The following is a 5,156-nucleotide window of genomic DNA, read 5'->3' on the forward strand; positions in this document are numbered from 1 at the left end:
AGAAAGAAGAAAGAAAGAAAGAAAGAAAGAAGAAAAAGAAAGAAAGAAAGAAAGAAAGAAAAAGAAAGAAGAAAGAAAGAAAGAAAAAAAGAAAAAGAAAAGAAAGAAAGGTGGAAGGAGTGAGGGTGGGCGGGAGGAGGGAGGGTGGAAGGAAGGAAGGAAAGAAGAAACAAAGGAGAAAGAAAGATCATAACCACAGTGTGGTAAATCAGAAGCATGGATTTCTTAAGCCTGATGTTGACCACCATCATTGTCATTGGAAACACATTTTTACTTCTCTCAAAACTTCTTCTTTCAAAACATTTTTTTGCTATTCTTTCCCCAAACCCTCCCTCACACACATACAAGGATGGGTAGAATTGTTGGATATCTGGGGACATTTTTGAGAATTTGGCAGCCAATGAAAACCTTGGGGTTCTTTATTAAGTTAATTCCCATCAGAATACTATAGCAAAGAGTCTCATTTCTCTCCTGGAAGTGATTTCCAGCTGCAGTGTTTTCCTATCTTTGTGTGGCTCTTTTCATATCTGAGGTACAGTACAGTGTGTCTATCCATCTTTTTGCAACTCTTATTATATCTGAGATACAGCACAGCATGTCTATGGGAGCATATGAGTAAATATGGAGGGATGCATTAATGAAGCACAGTTCATCATTTTGGATCTGGTTTTCTAAATACGTATCAATGTAATAATTGATACGGAACAAACTGGTTAAAGAAATATTGCTGTATTTTCTATCATTCTACAGGTCTAGGTACACTTATATTCTTATTATATTGTCATATTCTGTGTGCAGGTGTCTTTATCTGTTGTTCGATAATTTTGTGTTCATGTATTTAGGTAAAGTGAATTTTGTCTTCAAAGAAGATTGATATCTCAGTATAAATATAAGCCCTTTTATGTTTTTCAAATTCATTCCAGGTTTTATATGGGGTTTCAGCAAAGGAATATAAGATATTATTGTCCAAAACTTGAGAGGAAGACCTTTCATAAAGTTAATGTTCCTTCCATGTGAGGAGTGCTCACTCTGTTCCTACATATTACTTTGAACTCAAGCTTTAGCATTAGTTTTTTGTTTTGTTTTGTTTTTGAGAGAGAGAGGCAAGGGGAGGGGCAGAAGGAGAAGGAGAGAGAGACTCTTAAGCAGGCTCTGTGCCCAGACCCGAGCACTATGTGGGCTTGATCTCATCACCTCGAGATCATGACCTGAGCCAAAATCAAGAGTTGGACACTTAAGTGATTGAGCCACCCAGGCCCCCCAGCATTGGCTTCTATAATAAGAAAACTACAGATAAAAATTAAGTCTACTGGAAAGCTTTGAGATGTGCATTTTTAGCTCTTATTTTTCCTTCTAGAGGTAGTCAACTACTTCTTATCTCATCAGTGGCAAGATGTTCCGCATAAACACTCCCACTTTCCACCCAGACACCTTTTTTCTGACAGGCATCCCAGGACTTGAGAGTTCCCATGGCTGGATCTCCCTGCCTTTTTGCTCCATTTACTTAATGGCTCTGTCGGGCAATGCTACGATTTTGCTGATCATCTGGTCTGACCGTACTCTGCGGGATCCTATGTTCTACTTCCTAGCCATCTTATCAGCCATAGATCTGGCCCTCTCCACATCCTCAGTGCCCCGAATGCTGGGTATCTTCTGGTTTAATGCACATGAAATTGGTTTTGGAGCCTGTGTGGCTCAGATGTTTCTGATACACACCCTTACAAGAATGGAGTCTGCTGTTCTGCTGGCTATGGCTTTTGACCGCTATGTGGCTATCTGTGTACCACTCCACTACACAACCACCCTGACACCCCGAGTGCTAGCAGGCATTGGTGTGGGTATTATAATGCGTCCTGTCCTGCTTATGTTGCCCATTCTCTACCTAACCCATCGTCTGCCCTTCTGTGAGACTCGAATTATTGCCCACTCCTACTGTGAGCACATGGGCATTGCCAAGTTGGCTTGTGCCAGCATTCGAGTTAATGACATTTATGGGCTTTTTGTAGCTTCTTTTCTTATTTTGCATGTGGCATTGGTTGGAATCTCTTATGCCTACATCCTCCGTGCAGTTTTCTGCCTCCCATCTCGAGATGCTCGTCACAAAGCTCTGAGTACATGTGGGTCACACGTTGGGGTCATGTGTGTTTTCTATACATCTTCTTTCTTCTCCTTCCTCACCCACTGATTTGGCAAAAAAATTCCCCGTTATGTCCACATCTTGGTTGCCAATCTCTATGTGGTCCTCCCACCTGCCCTCAATCCTATTATCTACGGTGTGAGGACAAAGCAGATTCGTGAGTGTGAGATCCGTGTTTTCTCCTCAAAGTAGAGTCTTTTGTTTCCTTAGTTCTTGAGGGTGTGGGTAGAACGGAAAGAAGTTAATTCTGACTCTACTCTAGGTTGATTATCTTTTTAAATGCTCCTCATATCAAGAGATCTTGCAGCTCCTAAAGGAACAAACTTTGGAGAATGCTTTCTGTTCTTAAATCTCAATGTTTCCTCTCCCTATTGGTGTTGAGTGCATAGTCTTCTGAATATGAGGTTCTATTACAGTAGGGAAAATATCCCACTGAGAGCCTTTCACCTTTTAAGTATGGAGATTTAGTGACCCTGTGTTTGAAAATAGGATAGTATTCCAGCTGGCACACTTAGTTTATGTCAATTGCCTTGCTTTCCCTGAAACAACTAAATTTGAATGTAAAATAAGAAAGATCTTCATAGATTTCTATTGAAAACTTAAATGGATCTTATTTCACTGAAGACAATCCTGGGATATTTAGTGCATTTAAAAAAAAAAAAGACTCCAGCTTTTACCTTTCATTTTAGCATCTTTTTCCTTATTCTTCATAAAACCCTGTAGGCACTATGTGCCCTCACTGTGCCACCACCTCCCAGTCTGGAGAAGCATGAAGTGAATGTACCTGAAAACAATACTTATGTTAAAGAATGAAAATCTTGTTTTTTAGAGAAGCTTGAATGTATAGAGTTCTAACAGTGGTTTTGAGTCATGTTTCATCAGATTGGGAGGGTGTGTGTTGTGGTGTGTGTGTGTGTGTGTGTGTGTGTGTGTGAAGTGTATTTAGGCAAACTTCTATCTATAGCACCACTTCTGCCTCTCCAAAGCCCTCTTTCTTTGTGGACTGTAACATATATGCATCCTTTGGAACTTCATGCTTTGTAAAAGTAGATGAATCTCAGACAAGTTCAGGTAGAAAATAAATTTTCAAAGTCCCCCTACTGTTACAAGAATTTGCTGGATATTCTTATAAGTATTTTGTGTAATCTTATAGGGACATATCTCCTCCATGACTCCTGGGGATCAACGATCCTTTTATTATTCTTCCTGAATTTGTAGTGAGCAGAAACTGATGTGTACATAAAAAAAACATGAAATATTGCACTACTGGGTATTTACCGCAAAGATACAGATGTAGTGAATCAAAGGGACAACTGCACCCCAATGTTCACAGCAGAAATGTCCACAATAGCCAAACTGTGGAAGGAGCTGAGATGTCCTTCAACAGATGAATGGATAAGAAATATGCAGTTTATATATACAATGGAATACTACTCAGCCATCAGAAAGGAATATAAGGACTAGCACAGAGGATCATAGGGGAAGGGAGGGAAAACTGAATAGAAAGAAATCAGAGAGGGAAACAAACCATGAGAGACTCTTGACTCTGGGAAATAAACTGAGGGTTGCAGAAGGGGAGGTGGTGGGGAGATGGGGTAACTGGGTGATGGGTATTAAGGAAGGCACATGATGTGATGAACACTGGGTGTTATACACAACTGATGAATCATTGAACACTACATCAAAAACTAATGATGTACTATATGTTGGCTAATTGAATTTAAATAAGAAAAAATCATGAAATAGAACATAAAAGCAACTGCTCAGGAGGCTAGGAACTAATTTCCTGATGGTGTGTTCACCATCTGATGGTACAAAAATGACTGGACAACTCTGCAACATGACTGAGCCAGAACATGTATCTTCAGGGTTTGGAAGTATGGAAGATTATCTTTCAGCAAGGAGCATGGACTAGAGACTTCAGTAAACACTTTCTGAAAGGAATTAATGGAAGGAACACAAAGGATCTCTAAATTCAATTATGTGAAGAATTTATTTCCTGTGAGCACCTTGAGCACATGACAGAAAGATGTACATTCTGAGCTTTTGATGGCCTCTTTTGTCAAAAGAACATCAACAGCATTCTTTCCAGGGTTTTCCTTAATTTGGATGTTGTGTTTCATATTAAGTACAACTCAAATTTAGTAATATTTAAAAATAAAATGCACAAAATAAAGATTGATATATTTACATTTATAAATTATTTTTATAAGTTGATTTTAAGTTTCCATCCAATATGTGACCCCCTACCTTGAAAACCACACAGGATTACCAACAGGATTCCTCAAAGAAACTAAATTCAGTGTCCTACCTTTGAAGGGAAAGTTCATACATATTTCCAGTTGGTCTGATTGATAAGATTCAGATATGCTAATCTGTAAGTAATGATATTCCCTATTAAAATTTTAATGGCTACTTTATTTTATTTTATTTTATTATGTTATGTTAGTCACCATACAGTACATCATTAGTTTTTGATGTAATGACTACTTTATATTCATGTCCTAACCATGTCTTTTATAGTCATAATGTTCGTTGTCTCCAACCATCTCCCAAGTTTCCATTATGTAAATTCCATACAACTAAAAGTCAAGCAGGGCTAGCAGCAACAGCATTGAAAATATCTTTATCTCCTATATATTGGGTCAACATCCCCAACCCCTGTGTTGTTGGGGTCTTGATCCCAAACAACACAGACACTGGAGCACTGTCTTCCCACCCCCATGCAGTCAAAAATCCATTTATAACTTTTGAAACCCCCAAAAGTTAACTACTAATAGCCTACTGTTGACTTGAAGCCTTACCAATAATATAAACAGTCACTTAACACCTATTTTTTGTAAGTTATATGTTTTATATCCTGTATTCTTACAATAAAGTAAGATAGAGAAAAGAGAATGTTATTAAGAAAATCATAAGGAAGATAAAATACATGTATAGCATTGTACTGTATTTAAGTGGATCCACATAGTTCAAACTCATATTGTTCAATGATCAACTGGATATATATAAATGATAT

At 38.2% G+C, this 5,156-nt stretch overlaps 1 protein-coding gene across 1 annotated transcript; it reads left to right on the plus strand.

Moving 5' to 3' along the window:
* The first annotated feature begins 1,393 nt into the window (after positions 1 to 1,393).
* Positions 1,394 to 2,329, plus strand: LOC118549816 (olfactory receptor 52J3-like). Its single transcript, XM_036114418.2, is given in 1 exon segment — positions 1,394 to 2,329. A coding segment is annotated over 1 exon segment (936 nt).
* Positions 2,330 to 5,156: the final 2,827 nt, after the last annotated feature.

This window comes from Halichoerus grypus, chromosome 11 (assembly GCF_964656455.1).
Source record: "Halichoerus grypus chromosome 11, mHalGry1.hap1.1, whole genome shotgun sequence".
Lineage (NCBI taxonomy): Eukaryota > Metazoa > Chordata > Mammalia > Carnivora > Phocidae > Halichoerus > Halichoerus grypus.